General features: G+C 35.9%; 2 protein-coding genes and 1 long non-coding RNA gene across 9 annotated transcripts; 1 reads left to right on the top strand and 2 right to left on the bottom strand.

The window, feature by feature from the left end:
• LOC140009485 (peroxiredoxin Q, chloroplastic-like) lies at nucleotides 1-2,214 on the top strand. Of its 2 annotated transcripts, XM_072055173.1 has the most exons (4): nucleotides 5-359; nucleotides 446-583; nucleotides 1,301-1,390; nucleotides 1,772-2,214. In XM_072055173.1, the coding sequence occupies exons 1-4, from the start codon at nucleotides 162-164 to the stop codon at nucleotides 1,988-1,990; spliced, it is 645 nt and encodes a 214-aa protein (XP_071911274.1). In that variant the 5' UTR covers nucleotides 5-161; the 3' UTR covers nucleotides 1,991-2,214. The 2 variants fall into 2 exon arrangements, with proteins under 2 accessions (XP_071911275.1, XP_071911274.1); XM_072055174.1 differs by lacking the exon at nucleotides 1,301-1,390 and having other exon boundaries at nucleotides 1-359.
• A 197-nt stretch (nucleotides 2,215-2,411) lies between these two features.
• On the bottom strand, nucleotides 2,412-5,769 carry LOC140009484 (probable flavin-containing monooxygenase 1). Its single transcript, XM_072055172.1, has 5 exons — nucleotides 5,237-5,769; nucleotides 4,341-4,581; nucleotides 3,492-3,670; nucleotides 3,062-3,408; nucleotides 2,412-2,956 (listed from the first exon to the last, which is right to left on the bottom strand). Exons 1-5 carry the CDS (start codon nucleotides 5,675-5,677, stop codon nucleotides 2,605-2,607), a joined length of 1,560 nt encoding a protein of 519 aa, XP_071911273.1. The 5' UTR covers nucleotides 5,678-5,769; the 3' UTR covers nucleotides 2,412-2,604.
• An 11,449-nt stretch (nucleotides 5,770-17,218) lies between these two features.
• On the bottom strand, nucleotides 17,219-20,331 carry LOC140009483 (uncharacterized). Of its 6 annotated transcripts, XR_011816903.1 has the most exons (4): nucleotides 19,908-20,192; nucleotides 19,356-19,591; nucleotides 18,395-18,468; nucleotides 17,332-17,675 (listed from the first exon to the last, which is right to left on the bottom strand). It is a non-coding gene; the product is annotated as an uncharacterized lncRNA (long non-coding RNA). The 6 variants fall into 6 exon arrangements; XR_011816901.1 differs by having other exon boundaries at nucleotides 17,219-17,675; nucleotides 18,395-19,591; nucleotides 19,908-20,196; XR_011816905.1 differs by having other exon boundaries at nucleotides 17,219-17,610; nucleotides 18,395-19,591; nucleotides 19,908-20,196.
• Between the last annotated feature and the right edge of the window lie 795 nt (nucleotides 20,332-21,126).

The raw sequence follows: 21,126 nt of genomic DNA, 5'->3' as shown, positions 1-21,126 counted from the left end.
ACCAACCCAGCCAAAGCACATTATCAACTGCCATAGGTTCCAGTTCTCAATCACTTCCCCCTTATCTATTCCGTTTTCTCAAAACAAAAGAGACTCTTGCATTTTGAGTTTAATCACGAAACCAAATTAATCCCTTTTCCCGATATTTCCATTTTGGAGAGATGGCTTCAACACCCCTACCAACCGCGAAACACAGTCTTCCTTCTTTACTACATGCTCAAACGCCTAAAACCCTTTTGTCTCGAAAGCTTCCTAATCTTCCCAAATCATTCCAGTCCCAGTTTTGTGGGGTCAAGCTCTCCCATTCATCCAATTTTGCAGTCCCTTCTTCTTTCAAGAAAAGCTCCATTCTTGCTAAGGTACATTACACTTTCCGTATCTCATTCCTGCATTTTTTTCAAATGTGGGATAATTTGTAATTGCTATTGCTTTAACTTTCTTAAAGGTGTCAAAGGGGTCTGTGGCTCCATCATTTTCATTGAAAGATCAAGACGGTAAGACTGTGAGCTTATCCAAGTTCAAGGGAAAGCCTGTAGTTGTTTATTTCTACCCTGCTGATGAGACCCCTGGTTGCACTAAGCAGGTAATAATGCACATTATCATTTCTTACGAGAAATATTCGTGCATCAATTTTTTACTGATTGTACAATTGAGCTACGCGAATTACGTTGTTGAAAGTTTTAGTACAATTTTCAATTTTAAGCCGAGTATCGCTTGTATTAGAATTGAAGATTCTCCACACTTAATGTCAGCTATTTGACATTGCTGCAAATTATTTTTAACATTTTTCCAGTACTAAGTTTGATTAGTTGTTAGGAACAAAGACATGGCATTAGGATAATTAGGATATTCTTGTGATGATACCTAGTTTTGTTTTGGTTTTCCTCCTTTTGAAGCTGCTCAACTTTTCATGCCTAATTGGAAATTGGAGATGTGCATTAGACGAATGAGAGGTGTACTTGTTCCGAAATGTGGCAGACCTAACAATTACCATGAAGTTAATGAAGTTACCCTAGTAGCACCGTCATAGTTTGGTACAATCCTTGTGTAATTGCCCATTCTGTTCAGATATTAATCCACTGGAGGCCTGAAACAAAACTAATGAATTTGCTCAGGACTTAGAAGAGCATCTATTCCTTGTTGAGATGTTCTTTTCCCTTCTCTGTTGAAACTTCCAAGTTGTACAGATCTGTAAACAGGAGGGATGCCTTGGGGCGCATAAGTTGCCATAAAAATAGTTAGATTGGCCATACAAGATTAACCATGACTCTTAAACTATATTTTGCTCATGCTGCTGCAGGCCTGTGCCTTCAGAGACTCGTATGAAAAATTCAAGAAAGCAGGAGCTGAGGTTATAGGAATTAGTGGAGATGACCCATCATCACACAAGGTATCATAGACGTTTCTAGTTGGTTGTGAACCTTATTTTTTGTTCGAAAAAATAGGGTAATATCTAATATACTCAGAAAGAAATTATTCTAACCAGATAAAGATCATATAAATTATTATGCATCACATTTAGGAGATCTTCAAAAGTCATGAAAATTCCAAATATTTTCATGTCTTTGTTTGCTACTAGCGTGTTTCGCTATTCTCTTTCCAATTTCATCTTGTTATGTCTGAAACTTTCTAAAATTGCCTGCATAGACGTTACACAAGAATGCTGTTATGAGTTTTTGTTCTCAACATTGAATTTGTTGACCTATTGTCATACAAGCTTGGGGATATATCCATTTTCTTGTCTTTATGAGAACTGTATCTGCTCAATTAGGCCTTTGCCAAGAAATACAGGCTTCCATTTACCCTTCTAAGCGATGAGGGTAATAAGGTCAGGAAAGATTGGGGAGTTCCAGCTGACCTGTTTGGTACATTGCCTGGTAGACAAACTTATGTTCTTGACAAGAATGGAGTGGTTCAACTCATTTACAATAACCAATTCCAGCCTGAAAAGCACATCGATGAGACCTTGAAGTTTCTTCAAAGTGCCTGAGCATTTCAGAATTTTGAAATTTATGCCTCTTTTGTTCTTTCCCTGTAAAGGAACGTGGTTATGTATGAATGCCATTCTTCTGGGAATTTGATTTTGTAAAGGAAATTCTGTATTACATCTGTAGCTTGTTGGTGGACTGGGCTGCTCTGCATCATTCCAAACTTGTGAAAATGTTCAATGACTTGAATTTAACTTCATATGCAAGTGATTGAGAACTTTGCTGATGCGCGTTGCTTGGTTGCTATATGTTATAGCCATTGAATTATAGCGATTTTCAATTTATTGCAACTATCTGCTATTTTAGAATGTTTGGTACCTGTCAAACTGTCATCTTTCCTTAATTTGCATACAGAAAAGTAATTGATCTGATTGCCTTTGAAGCAGAGAATGATGCAACCTTGATTGTCCTTACAATATCGCAGATAGAAATAAGTTATTCTCATTTTTAATAAGCTTCATTTGTATACTGATACATTTAAAATCAACCTTCTTGACTCTTATGGTCAGGTTTATAGTACTCCTAGACTCCTCGCAATCTTTATTATGTGGTAAAAGGAACTAATAAAACAATAAATAGAGTTGCCATATGTCTAGGACCGTCCAGATCTTATTTATTAGTCGATGTGCTTTTGCTCTTGATAATCTTGGCTGCAATAAGGGCTGAATGCCTCAGCGAGCCAATTGTTTTTCCTCCATGATTTCCATCCCATCTCTTCACAGATCTCATCAGTGTGGTTAATGCTGAAAGTGGAAATGCAACTTCTCTTGTAAAATCTGGTGGTCTTCCTCATGATCCCCATCTCTTTCTGTGTTTGTTCAAGCATCTGTCCAACGCTTGGCAGCTTGAAATAATTGTCTGCGAGTCTAGACAGCCATTTGCAACGAATCTCAGCTGTGTGCAGGTTTGAAACGCTCTCAATATAACCCACGAATGCCATATTGGGAATCAGTGGATGGATTGTACCCCTGCAATTAATGTAAAATAAATTTCCATCAGTAGTGGCCAACTTCTCAAAGCATTAAGGTCTCTATGGTGGATTGTGAAGTCGCAGTGGTGGCATTGTTCAATACCTGTATAAGGGCATCATGCCTTCAGTTTCAAGCAGACTGCGAAAAGGCTCAGGGAGGATGTTTCGTAACTTTCGTTTGCCATCAAAACCGGTAGCAAGAAGCACAACATCAGCCTCCAATTTGGTATTGTCATCAAATTCAACTCCTCCCTCCCAAAAGCACCACTTTGATGCTTTTTTGAAATCAATCATCCCCTTCTCTGCCTCCTCAAACAATTCCTCTGGCAAGATAGCCATTTGGCAGGATCCATAGTCCTCCACAAACGGATGATCAGGTTTCAATCCGTATTTCTCCAGTGGAAGCCTCCAAACCAAATAAGACTCGATTATCTTTGACATTGCTTTTCTCTGTTGAAATCATTATGGATCAGACTGACTAACTAATATCCGGGCAATAAGCTTTGAAAGAAGACGAAGAATTTAAGACTTACCACTGGAGACAATAGCTTGCACAAGATGTTCCTGAGAATCCCTTGGTTTGGTCTTTCATGGAGGAATTGAGAAGCCCTTGTTGAATAGAACAAGTAAAATGGCAGACCCCAGATAGAATAATGTGGAATTGTCCAGTGTAACGTCCTGACCACAATGGTGCATGATTGTCCTTCAGGCCCTAGAAGAAGTCAAAAGACAGAAAACGCCAAATTTAGCATTTTCAATATCCAGCAATGACTCGTAAAAGTTTTCTTGCAATGAGTGACTTATTATGTTGTTTGGGATCAAAGTTGACCTGATTTTGTCAATAGTATGTCCCAAACTTAAAGAGTGTGCAAGACGTAATATAGAACCAATTATTCCCCCAGTAAATGTAAACATTACGTGAACTCATTCTTTTATTTTTTATTTTTTTTTTGGGGAATATAAATACGTTGTAATCCTATGGATAAAGGTTTTATCTTTGGAACCAGTTCCATCAATATTATTTATTGTTGATTCCCATCATATCCCCTAAACTAAATGTCCCTCTTCTTTTTAAACAATTTTTACTCACCAGCTTGAAGAAAATGGATTCAACATGGATAGCCCCAAAATTTTCAGCTACGTGGAAAAACATTAGCAGCATAGGAGACTGATGAATCTTGCTCAAACGTGTTAACTACTTGAATATGCCCAAAAACCCAAACATGATTAGGATCTCAACAGAAGTTCCGTGACCATGAGAAGAATATAGTCGAGATAGGGTCCTCTATTCATGTATAAAACTATTTCATCTTTATTTTGCATCATGATTCGTGAGTGTAGTTATATTATCTTGCTTTTAGGAATGGAAAATGTAAATATACCTTGGTTTGCTTTTGCGCATTCGACAGCTAAATCAATAGCTGATTTCTTGTACCCGACTACTACAACCTTTTTGTCCTTGAGTAATTGCACGGAGTTTTCTTCATCCAGTTTGCAGTAATCAAGGGAATGCAAGACTTGTCCTTTGAACACTTCAGGGCCCTTGTTGTGTGGGAACTGGGGTATTATTGGGACGTCACCATATTTCCCAGTGCAAATCACCAACAATTCAAAGGCATACCACTGAAAGTAATTACATTGATAAAGTTAATAAAAAGAGCTGATCAAGAGAGAATGATTAGAACTAACCATACAATAGTAGGATTAGTTTCGAAAATCCTTTTTTTTTTTTTTTTGCATTCTTTATAAAGAGAAATAGAAGCCCTTAGCATCCCTTGGAAACCGTAGCCATGCAAGCTCTTTATGTAATGCTTCCCGAGGAATTTTTTTTGATTTATCAGGTGATCCAATATATTATACAGAGTGTAACATATAACCTTCTTGTTTATCACAATTTGAGCAAAAAAAATGGTCCAGCAAGAGATATTCCAGTTCGTGCTGCATCTCTTTCAAACGTACAATTATTGGTACTAAACAGTTCTGTGGCAATAATATCACTTACGCCATCTAGATGAAAGAATGAGCCACACAAAAAAAAAAAAAAGAAGAAAAAGATCTCTAGTTGATTATTTTCTTGTTAGAAGTCCAAATAACCAGATCTATATAGATATAAAATTTCAAAAATAACCTTAGAAATCACGATGAATCAACAGATGAAGCTTATATTCTGAATGATGAAATAAAACGTTAGCGTGAGATTTAAATTTAAAAAAATCAGGTTTTTTTTTCTCCTGTGGTTTGATGAAGATGATTTGATGATCAGTGTAAGGAAAACAACCTCAGCTGTGTCAGAATCGCTAGTCTGGACAGCAACCTCCCAGACGGGCTGGCCATTGAGCAAATTTCCATAGCCGTTAGAGTTAACCTGATCATCAGGATCATTGGCATGATTACCAACAAACCTGATTTCCACCACCTTGGAGTTGAATTTGATGAGTTCCACCACCCCAAAATGGGTAGCATAAGAGTGCAAGTATTCCAATACTTCCAAGTAAGTAGGAAAGCTGGAATTATCCCTTTGAGTCCAAGGAAAATCCGAGAACTCGTAATCACAACGAGGGGTTTGCAGCTTAGTAGACCTATAAGAACAGTGTTTCCAGACCCCTCCCAAAGAATCCGTGGCTTCAAAGATAATTGGATCGTATTTTCGGAGCTGTTTGGCAGCAGCTATGCCGCTTATTCCAGCCCCTACGATTCCAATTTTGGAGAAGATGGCCATTGCTATATATAAGGGAACGAAATGGGAAGGCGCTCAAGACTAGAAGGTGAAGGGAGTTTTGGGGTGTGTATGTATTCAAAGGCTTAGCATATAATCTCTAGGATGATTAGCTTGGAACGATGGTTTTGTGAACGTAGAGGAGATTTTGGGAGGTATTTATAGGGGGGTTTTGCATGAAAAATGAGAACGAGTAGGTCATGCTGGGGGCACGTGAGCGGACTTCAGACTTTCAAGACTTTGGAGAACCCGGAAAAAATTAAGAAATATTTGTTTCTTTCTTTCTTTTCTCGCCCTTCACACAGACAAGATTACAAGTGAAGACCGTGTCTTCTTTTGTAAATAAATACATGCACATTAATTCTTGCATTATAGTAATATATTAGTAAGTTAGTAAGGAAATTTCGTCCAAATTAAACCAGCGGTTTGGTTGGTTTCTAAATTCTAACCGGTGGTTGGTTGTTGAGCTTAAACAATTTCTATGTGCTAACTTCAATTTTTGTTCACTGTACGATCCTTAGATTCATCATATCAACTGCTCAATTCCTCATATTTTCCGAACATTAGAATAATTCCTCGTATATCTATTGAAATACATTTGAGCTCGATCCCTAATAATAACGTTAATTAGAATAGGTCAACAGCTGACTATGAACTTGAACGATTCATAAAAAAATAATTCGTGAAATCAGGTCTACTCGATCGGCTTCATTGATCTCGTTATGCGGTCCACAAGAATCTGATTCTTCAAGTACGCTGGTGGTGGTATATAATTTTGTTATGAGAATATTACATGGAAAATGCAGAGCAAATGAGACGATGGATCGAGCTTCATGTTGTTGATGAAATCGTAGGCCAATTCGATTTCGGTCTGGACTAGTTATTTTTTGACCAGTGAGGAGTTGGTTTAGTTTGATTACATTACATGTGTTTTGACCAAGAAGTTTCTTCCATTATAAATTACGTTCAACATATACATATACATATACATATACATATAATCCCTTGGACACCTCCCTTGTCTCTTAAATTTGTAGAAAAATGTTTAGGGGAATAAGCAACTGCGCTTCTGACTATTATATTTTTTGTTTCTTTTCCTCTTTTTTTTTTTTAGGTGGGTTGGGGGGGCAAACAACAAAATCTCAGCACACATCACAGACGCACAGAGACAAATGTGTGTCTGCGGCTGCGGGAGATCAGTACCATGAATGATCAATCGTTCTCAAATCTAAGAAGTGAAGAATTGCCTTCTTACTTTCTGCAGCCTATTTGATTAAATGGAAACGTCCCAGAAAAGAAGAAGAAGGAACATGGGGAATGGACGACGCCATGGAAATCAAACACAGACATTCAGATCAATAGAAATTTGAAGAGTGCACGCCTCTTGTAATGTAACGGGAATTCCATCTTCCACAAAACCATGACCATCTTTAGCTCAGATTCCATTATTTTCTCCAGTTTGAAGATTCATTCTTTCTTGACTCCATTATTAATCAGCACCACCACCAATTTTACGGTATAAATATTTTGTACGAATGCTATATATGCCTTATCTTGGAAATTGATTCGACCGAGTAGCCTACCTACCAAAACAAAAAAGAAAGAAAAGGGAATGCAACACTATTTTCCACTCTTGCATGGCATGCGGGCGGCTCCGGGACGATTTACTTGCTTGGAAATTGGAATGTCCCCGCACATAAGTTTCAAAAATAGACACCTATCTATGCAGCTGAAAATGTTGGATTTAGACTTGGCTATATATGCATGATAGTAGTACAAATTCTGTAATTCAAGTTTACAAACTGACATATATGAATCTTTCATGCTACGCTGATATCAAATAATTGGATGAACAAAACAGTTTCTGTGATCCATAAAAGATCTCCCAAATGGTGGAGATCGCCACAAATATACATATGTTCAGTTCTTCAAAAATTTTCTAATTTTTATATTATCTTCATGCTTTATTGATCAGGGAACCTTCAATCTATCTTCAGTCCAAGCTGTAAACGACTGTAAGAATACGTTAATACGTAGTTCAAACTGACCTTTTCCTTCTGCATTCGTTTTTCTTTTCTACAAAACAAAAAGAAAAAAAAAGAAGGTCATCCAAGCCTCCAAGGTGCTAGTGGTAATTCACAAAACTCTAGAAATCACTTTTTTGTGAATCACGTGACGTCAAGATTAGGAAGTCGTTTTCAATATTCAATATTCAAAACAGCTGTCTCTCTTTTATTTTTTCCTAGCTATTCCCGAATGGTAAACGTATAGTTTATTTTACTTGCCATCTGACCCTTCTTTTTTTTTTTTTTTTTTCTTGAAGGAGTGATAAAAAAGTATAAGTTTGACTGTAATGTCAGGTTATCCACTCCAGAAATCGTGATTCTCACGATCTGTAGACCACAGTAGTAAATTGATTTGTATATGACTGCTGTTTATGTATTTTGTCAAATTCTACAGAATGTTCACCACTTAATAGTTAATACCAAGGTTGTGGCGGTTTTCTTGATTTAACTCACTTGTAATATGAGAAGTCAGGCACTAGGATTCCGCAACGTATCTTCTGTCCCACACCCTGTGCCATTCTCTGTCTCACTTTTTATTATATTGCTATTTCTCCTTCATAAACATCATGTTTTAGTTCTTTTTTGTTTCCTTAAGATCCAATAACTACAAATTCAGTAAAAAATAAATACAACAGCTTCAAAAAAGCAATATAGAATAGAAAATTAAAAAATGCAGCAGAAAATTCATAAAAAAATCTCATTTTTTATGCATTTTGATTTTTTGAGTTTGTTAAATTTTGTGTATTACTAAATTAATAGTTATTGGATCTTAAGGAAACAAAAAAGAACTAAAATATGATGTTTATGAAGGAGAAATAACAATATAATAAAAAGTGAGACAGAGAATGGCACAGGGTGTGGAACAGAAGATCCGTTGCGTTGGGATTCTTAGCCCCTCCCTCCAAAAAAATAATACTCCATCCGTCTCATTTTGATAGTCCTGTTTTCCTTTTTCGTCTGTCCCAAATTGTAGTCCACTTTCCAATTGAAGAATGTAGTTGTATTTTAATTTTCCTAAAATACCCTTATTCAATGTAAGTTGTTGTTACTATAAACCTACCCCATTTAATGAGAGTTGATTCTTTTTTTACCATCAATTCAAGTTCCCATAAAGTTGTGCTCTAATTAATGTGAGGATATTTTAGGAAAATAGCTACCTAAATTGATTGTTCCAACAAAGTTAACTACTTTTTCTTAAACTGTGTGAAAAAAAAAATCAGGACTATCAAAGTGGGACGGAGGGAGTAATAATAAGAGGTCAGACATCGAGATTTTTAGTTACTTTGGGAAGAAAATATTTAGAGGGAGACCAAAAAACAAACTTAACTGGAAGAAGTTTGAATCACTTGAAGAAATTAGCACCATACCGTATTCATTATTATTTGTTTATGTACCCGAATTGTACGTCTTTTTTGGAATTGAAGTGAAATTGAAGCCATGTTAGTATTCAGCAAGTTAATGGATGAGTGAAATTTCTGAACTAGTTGAGCATTGGGAAGATCATTACGTATAACCATACATTCTACTCCCTCCGTCCCACTTTGATAGTTCTGTTTTCCTTTTTCGTTTGTTCCAAATTGTAGTCCACTTTCCAATTGAAAAATGTAGTTGTATTTTAATTTTTCTAAAATACCCTTATTCAATGTAAGTTGTTGTTACTATAAACCTACCCTATTTGATGAGAGTTGATTCTTTTTTTACCATCAATTCAAGTTCCCGTAAAGTTATACTCTAATTAATGTGAGAGTATTTTAGGAAAATAGTTACCTAAATTGATTGTTCCAACAAAGTTAACTACTTTTTCTTAAACTGTGTGAAAAAAAAAACTATGACTATCAAAGTGGGACAGAGGGAGTATTTCATATTTTACACACTGTGTTTCCTCAAGCCTCTCTCTCTTTTTTTCCTTCTTTCATCAATTTTTCTGTTTCCAATAGGTTTCTCAGTTCCATAAATATTTCTTGGCTTCTACATTATATATTTCTTAGTTCAAAGAAGAACAATCTAACTAACATCTTGAACTCGAGCGTTGTAATTGGATAAATCAAGCCCTTTTGTCAAACAAATCGAATTGAATCGTGGATTTGACCTTGACTCTGACTCAAATCTAAACACTTGGACTCTGGGGCATAAATCAATTCAAATCAAACGTTACCTGTTCAAGATTTGAAAGTGTCAAAAATCAGCTCTAGGTTTAGCTTATAATGACCGATCTCATTCTTTATTCTCGCATGACATTCGAAGCATTTGAGTCGAAGTTCATCTTCTCTTTTCTGTTTAGCTAATAAATTCAAGAACAAGTATAAAATGGACAATCATCAGTTGCATCATGTCCCTCGTTGCAAGAAGTTGTGAGTTGTCTGTGGTCAAAGTTCTCTAGTAACTCTACTGTACGCAATGTATTAGAAATCTACATATTCAATTTTGTGGAGCATACTGAGCAAATTAAGCCGCCTCCTTACTTCTGATTTAACTCACATAAAGAAGCAATAATAAAGAAGTAAAAACTCACTTTCTTATGCTTTACTTGTTGGCCCAATTCTCACACCATACACCCCAAGTCAAACTTTCATGTGCTTTCCATTCACATTGAATAAGAATAAATAACTTTTTCTACCTGCCTGGTACTAGAATAATCGAATTAATATTTTGTATGAAGTCAAAACCTGATTTGCCTGTTCCTTCCAAAGAAGAAAGGGACAGAAAATTGTGTTGGATGTAGGTTAAGCTGGTGTAGTAGTATAGGCTATACATGCACCTATGCTAATGCATTGAACTGATGTTAGAAGCCAAACGCTGTTCAATTAAGCAAGCAAGGCGCTAGTGTTTATTATCATGTTAATTTGGAGTATGTTCAATTTGCACCCTTACAGTTTTTGGATTAATTTTTCATACACTGATCGTGTATATAATATTACCGTTAAATGTATGACAACTTATCTATATTTAAAATTTGAACATATACTTAATCACGATAATGTATACACTGCTAGCGTATATAAGATGTATTCAAAATTTTTTAGCTAATTTCCATGTTTCACACCATAAACTCTTATGTTAAATAATTAGCATCTAAAAGATTTTTTTTTTTTTTAGTTAAATTGCAAATTTTTATTGATAGAGAACTAAAACGTATACGAAGTGGCATACACACGCTATCTATACATCAATGAGTCTCTACAATTATTCACAATCCAAAATTCAATACAGCTCATCAAACTGTATCAAAACACTTATGAAAAATACCCCACCTACTTACTCAACAATCAGCGACCAATTCTCCTGAATCTTTGGCGCACATCTTTTCATGAGGCTCCAATATACCGGTTGGTAACAACGTTGCTTCACTTGCATGTATCACGAAAACATCTGCTTTGCTTGCATGTATCACGAAAGCAAGCAAGCCGGAAAAACAGTTTTGAAAATTCCTGCCTGTAATAGATAAATGGTTCTTTTGGAAAAGAAGAATAAAAAAAAAAATATGAACATAAAAGGGAAGGCATTTAACGGCGTCCATTATTCAAAGTTTGCTATAGTGTCTAGCTTGCAATTTGCACGAGAGGATGACTACCGTCTTTTTCAAGGATATTTTAAGAGATACACACATTACTTGGACCTTCACAATTTTCACATTGAGTAAATAAATCATGTGGAAATTTCGAGGTAAAACGAAGGATCACAACCAGCTTAGGTCTGAACAGTCATTTTTTTAATACTTTCTAAAGTAGACTATGGTGATCACTCATAAAGCCAAAATTGGAATCTTGCATTCTATGTTGGTTATGGACTTGAATTCAGAGCATGGTTCAAAGTCGCGGTCGCGGTCGCGGCCGCGGCCCGGAACGTTCCACATCGGTTTCGGCATATCGGTCGCGGTCTCGGTGAGACGCAAATTTTAAAGTATTTAATATTCTAAAAATTGTTAATAATATAAAAAAGTATGCTAAATAAAAATAATTAAAAAATAGCAAAAGAAACGGCCAAGTCAATCCGTCGCGGTGTGACTCGGCTGATTTCTCGTCTTGATTCGGGATAATTCGGAGTGACTCGGTGTGACTCAGCCGAGTCAATCCGTCACGGTGACGACTCGGCCAATTTCTCGACGAGTCAAGTATTTTGGTATCGTTTCGTCACGATATCGTATCGATAGGGGCCGAAACGGTGACGATTCGGCCGAGACTTCGAACCATGATTCAGAGACAGGCCATCACACAATGTTCCAAGTTAACAGCGCCACGACAGGAGGCGATGCACACCCGTTTAGGGTCAAAACCATTTGCTGGGAACGAAACATTGCCAGAAGAATGTCTTAGACCCCAGGATCATGAAATGGAGAAGTTTGAATTTCAACTCTGATTTTCAGGCTAGCAGCTCCGTACCTACCCCAAATAGTCAGCCGTGGTCCGATTGACCAGCTAACTAGGATTTTTTTTGGGCAAACAAAGATGAAAAATCAATAGAATCATCGCCATCACCCCTCATGCAAACATTAACATACACACAAATACACACGGAATTAACTAAAAGTATTACTAGTTTTTACAAGCTTATGCACATATTATAATACATCTATAGCCTTACTTGTATTTTACACTTTATTTTATCAAGCCAGAACCATTCCATAGCCTTCCTTTCAGCCAATGCCTAAGCAAATTAAAGACAATTGACGCTCTTATAGTTAATGCTTAGGTACAATCCACAATAACTACTGATCGTCTTTTTTTTAAAAAAAAAAAAGACTCGAAAATGTCCTACTACTAAATTACCCTACCAACTTATATCTTGAGGGGACAAACCTGCCAAGCATTAGGCTTAGTGTCTCCGCAAGTAGCATAACATGAAGCAATCAGTTGTTCTTGTATCAGTAGCCGTAATGCCATTTTTCTTTTTTTTCCCGTTTGTTTCTTCTTCGGTTGAATTTGTCAGATCATTTTTTACAACTTCTTGGTTAAGTATTTTATCCTATTTATGTGTCTCATTGTCATCCAAGTTCCAAACAGAGGCTTATTTAAAAGATAGTAAATCATATTATCATTTCAGCATTCGTCAACCAAACAGAATTCCAGTTTTTCCCCCTTTGACTAAACAAATGATTCTCAGGGACTTCAAGGGACAGGACGTGATTTTGTTAAGTTAGACCACCTTTGGTGGATTTGCTCTATTAAATTGTGCACTAATTTGAATTTCTATTCCGTCTTCCTATTCAGTGACTTCGCCAGTCCATCTCTCTAATCAAATTATATATCCCAAAATGGAGTTTCAGAGCCATCAGTATGACCATGCAGACAGAACCTTGATGCTACTTCTGTGAGTCAGTAGACTGAAAAATTCAAACCCCGCTAGCTTTCTTCCTGCCTAGAACACAATTGTTATAAGAGTGAAGAAAATCTCTCCAGTAAGAGAAAATATAGTGCACAATTGAATAATGATAGATCACAATGACATCGCCTGCCATTTCATTTTAATATTCTTGAAGGGAGTACCGATTTGATGGTCCAAGAAATGAAATGAAACTTGTTCTAGAAATCCAAAAACCATTGCTATGAATTCTGTTATAATTAAGAAAACGTACACATCATGCAATCAATAAACATGCCCGAAATCTGCATATTGATCTAGAAGAGTTGAAGGCCATATAGAATTAGTTTAAGCCTTCTCATTAGCCTACAGTAGAAGTTCGGTATACCCGGAAAACCGGTTTAAACGCATAACAAAATTCGGAACCATCGAAGTCCATGTTCTCCTTCAACGCTCACATGACGCGAGCCATAAAATTGTTCGATTGCTCTCTAAAAAGCATACATTTAACTCTTCAATTTACCACAACTTTTGGTTATCATACTTCAAGAAAATGTGTTTATAGGTAATACAAATTACGAATTCTAAAATATGCAAATTGTTTGTACATAATATGAATCTGAAAGTTGTAGCGGGAGTCCAGTAATACACAAACAAAAAACAACCTCAAAAACACCAAAAACAACTTCAAAAAATACAAAAAAACAACCTCAAAAATATATTAAAAAAAACTTCAAAAACGTAATAAAAAAAAAAACAACCTTAAAAAATACCAAAAATACAAAAAAAAAAAAAAGAAAACCTTATATACAGTAAAAGTTTTTCAATTACATTGCTACGGTAAAATATTTTAATAACATCTCTAAAATAGTTAATCCAAACGGATCCTATATCTTCAAGGCAAAAGTAGAGGAATCGATTTCTTGTATATAATATATGCTCCTTAACTGGTAGTAAAGGTATAGAGTCTCAAGAATCAATCGTATGCTTGCACAGATACAAGAAAAAGGTTAACGCTTTAATTTTGATGTAGGTGTTGGAAACAAATACTCATAATTTACGCCCTGTAGCAAGGCATCTCAAGAAGGATCAACAGACCATAATTAATGGATTCTTGGTGCTGGAGTACTATTAAGCCTTCGTCGTGAAGGGCTGGGACAACTAGGCCTTCTAAGCCATGTTTGGTTAAGTCGAAATTTGGACGACTATGGAAAACAAAACACATCCGTCCGACTTAAATTAAATCCTTATGGGCTCGAAACCCTCAGTCAGCGTACATGACATGCAAACTGACATAACAGTTACAAAGCCTAATTAGGCTGGCTTGCAAGTAATTAGCAGTTGAGCGATATTTTTGGCTAAAAAAATTAGATTAGTGACCAAAAACGTTAATAATTTAGTGACATTCGGCGTCATTTACTTCTCTCTATAGTCTATATGTTCAATGCAAAAGTGAAGGAACCGGTTTCTTGTATATGTGCTTTTCATTTATTGGTGAATTCTTACGCATGTAAATACAGAAGAAGAGAGGCAATGCTTTAAATTTGAAGTAGGTGATGGAAACAACACTCATAGTTTACTTTTTTTTTTTTGGAATAAACGAATTCTATTAAAATAACATACTAGGATAATTTACTGATAACACCTTTCTTCTGAATATGACGCTTTTTCACAGCACCAAGGCATATGAAGAAGAACCAGACGATAATTTACTGATCTTTGCTTGGGTTGCTCTGCTAGGATAATTTGGTTGATTGAAGCCTTTCGACCTAGATTACCAACGTTTATTTCTGAATGGGGAAGCCATTCTTGAGTGCTCGAGAGCAAGAAAGCGTGGTCTTTTCACTACGCCTTTGTTGTCAAGGGGTGGGACGATTAGGCCCTCTGAGTTTGTTATGAGCAAATTGGGACGACTTAGAAAAGGCAACACTTCGGCCCAAGTTCGCTCCTGCTGGGCTTAAAGCCCTCAATCAGCCGACTGATCACAAGAAACTTAGCGTAAAAGGTTGCAATATCTAATTAGTTTCGCTTGTAAAAAGTTAGCTTTAGCTTTTAGCAAATTGACATAACTATAACTAATTGGCTTTTGGAACCCCTATTCACTAGTTTTTGCTCTTGTGAATTCGATCCCATTTATTCTTATTTTCACAAAATTCCTCAAAAACAACAAAAAAAAAGGAATTCACAAAATGAACGGTGATTATTTATATCTTTGAGCTCCCACACAATCCAAGCAATGAAAAGAGGAAGTACCAAGATTATACTCAACCCAATTGCCATACATCATTGGCAGGAAAGGAGCAAAGATACCGCTCACCCTCTGTATCTTAAATTACCACTTACTTAATTTAAAATCGTGGAAGGAGCTTGCGTCCCATAATTATAAGGTCTTAAGTTCAATATTCACGGGAATGGAAAGGATAATACTGGGAGAGCTTTTTCCTACAAAGGGCCTAATCTAATTGGAATAGGATCAATCGCAAACTGTAAAATGGACGCGAATAGCTGTGGTTTATACCAAAATATGGTAACGACAAATATAGGTATCTTCCGTGAGATGTATAGTATACAACTCACCGAAGCGCTCAGATGAATGAAGCCTACTTAACAAAACGAATGGGCCAAGTTCTATTTTGATTTGGACAAAAGACCTTCCATTTATTTATTTTCTTTTGGGGGCAAAAGAGTAGTATCTTTCCATTTACTGACACCACGATAAGAAATTCGGACGATGTATTTGGGCCCCATCCACGAGTAGTTAACATCGCAGCCCACAAAATCAAACCTGTGGAGGAGGGCAATTTCTCATAAAATCGTTGCAGTTATACTGGAGGACCACAATTAAAAACATATCAAAAAAGGGATATTGCAGGGCTTGAAATCAGCGGGATAGTGTAGGCGAACCACACATCTCCAGATCCAGGGGCCTCTCCAATCCTCAAACTCCACAACCCCTTTAGAGTTTAGCCTTTAGCGCTCCAACGAGCCAACTAACCAATCACAGTAAATGACAATAGTGTCTTGCAAGCTGCCTTCAAGAATCCATTCCATCACCTTGACCTAACCTCAAACATGCTATGCTAGTAAGTAATCCTCCTGGTCAAGGATGCTGTCACCTTCAATTTATTATTGTTGTCTTTCCTAGTCCTGTCTGGTCCACCAGCCAACCCCTTACATAACAATCCCACCATAAATTGGATCGTCCATCAATTTATTACTACTAGGAGGGGAACACCGCGCGATGCGCGGTGTAATTTTCAAGTTTGCCCAGAAACGTTCAATTATTCAAACTGGGATATTCAATATAAAAAGTTACATGAAGGTGCAACCAAATGTTTGTGATTATTTTTTATAATTTTATTATGCAATGAAGAGAGCCACAATTTCAGTCTAGTTGCTAAATGACAGTCATTTTTGGTATGCTGACTAATTGGACAGCAATGGCAATGTCATTAGTTTGAAAATAATATAACACTGTGTAATGCTGCCTTATATTTTTTATGTACACCAAAATCTGTGACTTTGTAGCTCAAAAAAAAAAAGAGAGAGCAGTGTAGTATTGCAGCAAGGCTTAGCCTTATTTTTAGACTCTGATACAACCAATCCACTATTTTCGTAATTGCATCAAATTAACCCAAAGACTGAAAGAAAGACCCATTACTTTGTAGTACAATAACCAAAATGGCTTCATTAGCTTGTAACTTCAAGAAATCTACGGAAAGCAAAAGAATTGTGCTCACATATCAACCGTAGTGAGATAAACTGCATTTGACCAAAAACGGAGGAGGATTACCTAATGCAGGTGTATCTTCTCAATACATCAATAGCATAGGGGATGGTCAACTACTCAATACACAAAAAAAAAAAGAAAAAAGGAAGTTTCACAGGCCTCGATGCAATTCTACCCTTGATCATTTGATGCATGTCAACAACCAGAATCCCGAAAAAGGAAAGACAAGTACATGAGATAATGTAAAAGCCTGCATTTATGAAACTTACGACCAGTAGACTGCATTCCAGAGGTTCTCATTACACATCAAAGCTGTTCCAGCTCAAAAAGGAATATAAGAAAAAGAAGAAAAAAGAAATGCACAGTGTGCATCAAGCCTTTTCCTTGTTATTAGAATCATACACTTCAAAATAACCGAAAGACCGAAAAATGCATTACTCTGTAGTACAATAACTAAAAAGGTTTTCATTAGCATATAACTTCAAGAAATCTAATGAAAAGAAACTGTGTTTACATATCAACCTTAGTGGGATAAATTGCATTTGATCAAAAAAGGAGGAGGATTATTAATATAGGCCATACTTCTATCCTCTCAATACATCAGTAGCAAAAGGGATGGTCAAACTCTTGGCACAAAATAACTCATCCAGTTACACAAGATTTTAAACCAAATAAAAATATTATGATAACACCATCCGCGTGAGATATAATGCATCAAAAGCTGACATACATATACAGCAGGTAATGCAAAGATCAGATAGCTACAGTTAGTGCAAAATCTAGTATCCAGGGTCATACGCTTCAAGGCTTTGATCTTGATAAAGCTTCAAGGGTGGCCGATTCTGCTTCCCACATAAATAAACACGTAGTTTTGTTAATCAAATGGCAGAGGCATTCTTGAGTGGTACTGCAAAAATCCACTTCGTATGGTTAAATATTAGTAACAATTACCATATTCTCCAAAAATATATCATAGATTTTTTTCTTTTATCATTGTCACTTCCATTTTAATCTAACTTTTTTCACTTACAGGAACATCATCATTAGCGCCTATCTATGCAATTACCTATATGGCAGACAAGTTTTTTCCATATAATTATCCCTGAAGGCAAAAGTATGGGGCAAAGGATTTTGTACAATTCATAGGTCGGGGCATACTGCACCAGTGTGGCCAAAGAATAAACGAACAATCTTCAATTACAATATAAAACATGCAATAACTACAAATGAACAATTTTCCATTACATTATTATATACACAATATACACACTGTTGTAAAAAAAATTCCATTCATAGAGATGGTTACATTAAACCGAAAGGTGAAAGAAAAAAGGTTAGAATCAGCACCTTAAAAGTAGTAGAAGGCCATCATTTGCTTTATTATATGCCGATAATTTTAATACCTAATTCCATCATGAAGAGCCAGGTAGCCATCTAATTTAACGCCAAATAAGGACACAAAGAAATGGTTTGCAAGCTAAATAGCAGAAAAGATAATTAACAGAAACTTAATCATTTTCTCATAATTAACAGAAGCATAATCAACAAAGACATCTACTAATTATTAGTATACAAGCACATCTATTTGACTAAGATATTTTTTTAAATAAAGTGTAAACAGCTTACTTGTCTAAAGCTGAACTATGCTAAAAGGCCAAAGCTTGGGCTTAGACTGACTGGTACTAAACGAAGCATTACCCCTATAAAATTCAACCCAAAAGTTAACAAAAATAAACAGGAGCAAAAATAAATTGTTCATATGCAAAATGGAAACAAGTAGCAAAAAAGAAGGCTGTAAAATGTTACACAAAGATAATCACCAAGTTTTTAGCCAAAGACATTGTGCTAAGATTTAAACAACCCATGAATCCAAAACTATATGGTCAAAGAAGGAAAAGAGATCTAGGGATTTTTTCTTCTAAATAATAGGTTTTTTGGTAAACATACACCTTTCATAACAGCATTTGTGGCCAAAGTGTTATCTACCAACCAATCTAACAAATTTTGCCACTTTAACCTCCTTTCCCACAATTAGTTGAAAATTATTCAAAACTATAATTAAAAACTTCAAACTAAAGTCATCAAAAGATGAAATAAGTTCAATTCCATTGGAAATTGACAATGGCGGAGACATGAAAAAGAAACAAAGAAAATTGACAATTTAAATTATTTCGAAAATCCCAAGCAACAACTAAACAAGAGCTGGGAAATTTGAGCATATAACATCTCGAGTGATAACCAATGCAATCTTGATTTTGAGCTCCAAGACTCCAATTGATCAAGTAGTATAGTACAGCATAAACTGAAAAGCATGAAACTTTTGCACTAAAAACCAAAGCCAACAGATGAGATAACTTATTTATGGCTTGGTTCCTAAGCTTAAATGACACCACAAATACAGCAATAATAAAAAATCAACTTTAATGTGCTCAAACTTCAAAGCTTGCGACGTCTGTGCAATCACTCAGTTGAAATTTTAGCTCAAAACACTATACAACGGAAAAGGAATAAGCAAAAGCACAAAAACACATAAAATCCGACATTTTAAAAGCAAAAAAAAATAATCCATGGAATTAATGTTTGGAACCTTTTTTACGGCATGCAGTGCAGCTCCATGACCACTGACGCCAGCGCCAATAATGATGAGATCGTAATCAAAGGATTTGGGAGGGCTTCCATTATCATCCGAAGATGCAGAAACCTTCGTTGGACTCGCCTGCGCTTTTCTCGGAAAAATTAGCCTCTTTGCTCGAATAAACTGGCCGCGCTTCAGCTGCGAGGGAACTGAAAACCCAGAGATTTCTAATATTTCACCTGCAAGATCTAAGCAGAAGAAAATAAAAAACATACTACGGGTAGGAAAGCAGATTTCTAATATTTCACCTACAAACTCAAAAGCATACTCAACAAGAAAATAAAAAACAGCAGATCTCTGGGTTTATAAATACTTCTGACTTTCGCTGCTTTTGGATGAAGATTTTACTACAGCTTTCTTTGTTTGCTCAAAGAAGGAGATGAAAAAATAGTATTTCAGACCTCTGGGTTATTAATCGAAAGATTAACAAATCTTAGCAGGAAAAATGTCTTTCTTTCTTGAATAAAGGAAACTGTAAAACTTTGGGGAAATATTGGAGCTTACCAATTAAGATGATTTCTGTGTCTCATGCGTTTAGTAGCTTCATATCCAGACCAATTCTAACAAGGGAAAAAAATCAGTTAGAATCATATAATTGAAAAAAAAGGAAAGAGAAGAAAGGAAAAAGGGGGGAGGGGGGAAACGGGAAGGAAAAACAGAGAAAAAAGGACCAAATAAAAACAACAAAAAGGAACAAAGAAAAGAAAAGAAAAGAAAAATGGAAGGGGAGAGGAGAGGAGCTCTGGAGAGCAACGAAGCGGCGGACATGAATGAGGGGAAAGAAAACAAGGGAAGCCCTAAAACAAAATTTTTGGCACGCGAGTCCCACGTGATTGACGACCAAATTCTAGCCAATAAAACCCAGCCACGTCAGCAAAACAACCACCACCCTTAACAATCCCATTCGCGCTTTTACTATATAGGTTGATTAATAAAGAAAATTGGGTTCTGATCCTCAGTTGTCAGTGTATTGTTATACTTGTACTTAGTGGTTTTGGTTACATCATCTTGCACTTCATTAATCAAGCAATTCTTCAATTATTATCCCGGAGTCTTCCAACCGCCCTTCATTACATCCAAACATGAAACAACAGTAATGATGGTTCGCATGGAGTGATCATTGTGTTCGATTATGCCATATGTAAAGTCACGCCAATTGTTTGATGGGCTTCTTAATTATGTGCAAGTATTGCTCGTTTGTATACGTACGGTTTTTAAGGGTCGGTTTCGAAATTCGATAACTTGTTAAAAAGTACTTCATCAATGGAGCATTCGATAAATAAGTACTTTTTAAAGTATGTTGTCTGAATACATAATTCAATATTAATCGCTTATTGTGTTGAATAATGTGTAATTTAAAATTTTTTAAATTTTTTTATCTCTTTATTTAGTTCATAATATAGGATAAAATAATTAAATTCAATGTTTCATTTTTTAAGCAACAGAAGTTATTTTAAAAGTACCAAATTTAACCTTTTGCTATTTTTAATTTTATGAGATAATGTTTATCAAACACCTCAAAAAAGTACTTTTAGCACGTAAAAGTGCTTTTTAAACAAAAGTACCGTAATTCCAAACGAGGCCTGTGTGTAAGTTGAGAAAGATGAAAAATTTGTGGATATTCTCTTCTGTTATTTTCCACAGTAAAATAAAGCTCTTCTGTTAAAATGATCAAGCACGACAGTAAAAATTTCTAGTGGCTGCCAAGTAAACAGTAAGGTAC

Source organism: Coffea arabica, chromosome 6e (assembly GCF_036785885.1).
Source record: "Coffea arabica cultivar ET-39 chromosome 6e, Coffea Arabica ET-39 HiFi, whole genome shotgun sequence".
Classification (NCBI taxonomy): Eukaryota; Viridiplantae; Streptophyta; class Magnoliopsida; order Gentianales; family Rubiaceae; genus Coffea; species Coffea arabica.
The sequence above is the reverse complement of the archived record's forward strand: the minus strand, read 5'-3'. Positions and strand labels throughout refer to the sequence as shown.